Genomic DNA, 352 nt, shown 5'->3' with positions numbered 1-352 from the left:
TGTTTCTGAAGGAGCTGCATCGTGCCAGCTTCCAGAACAGCACGCTGGTGATCGACACCTCCGACAACGGCATCCCCTTCCCCAGCGGCAGGACCAACCTCTACCGGGCTGGCACCGCCGAGCCCCTGCTGATCTCCTCCCCTGAGCACACCGGGCGCTGGGGACAGGTCAGCCAGGCCTTCGCCTCACTCCTGGGTAAGAGCCTGAACACCCAGGAGGGAGCAGAGGTGTGCAGGGCTGTGTCTGGGAGGCGTGCGCTGCGCTGTCACCCCCCTCCCCACACCAAAGCCCAGGGTCCTGTCCCGGGTGAGAGCCTGCAGCCTCTCCCCGGGAAGGGAGAGGGTAGAAGATG

General features: G+C 65.9%; 1 protein-coding gene across 1 annotated transcript in view; it reads left to right on the top strand.

The window, feature by feature from the left end:
* The window catches only part of LOC104494077 (N-sulphoglucosamine sulphohydrolase-like), a gene marked incomplete at its 5' end in the record, with an annotated part of 1,599 nt that overhangs the window by 328 nt on the left and 919 nt on the right, over window positions 1–352 (top strand). The window contains one exon of the mRNA XM_010136867.1: window positions 36–195. Within this exon, the coding sequence (XP_010135169.1) occupies window positions 36–195 (160 nt within the window). The remainder of the gene's footprint in view (window positions 1–35; window positions 196–352) is intronic.

Source organism: Buceros rhinoceros, unplaced genomic scaffold, assembly GCF_000710305.1.
Source record: "Buceros rhinoceros silvestris isolate BGI_N320 unplaced genomic scaffold, ASM71030v1 scaffold24095, whole genome shotgun sequence".
Lineage (NCBI taxonomy): Eukaryota > Metazoa > Chordata > Aves > Bucerotiformes > Bucerotidae > Buceros > Buceros rhinoceros.
This window is presented reverse-complemented; position numbering and strand designations above follow the sequence as displayed.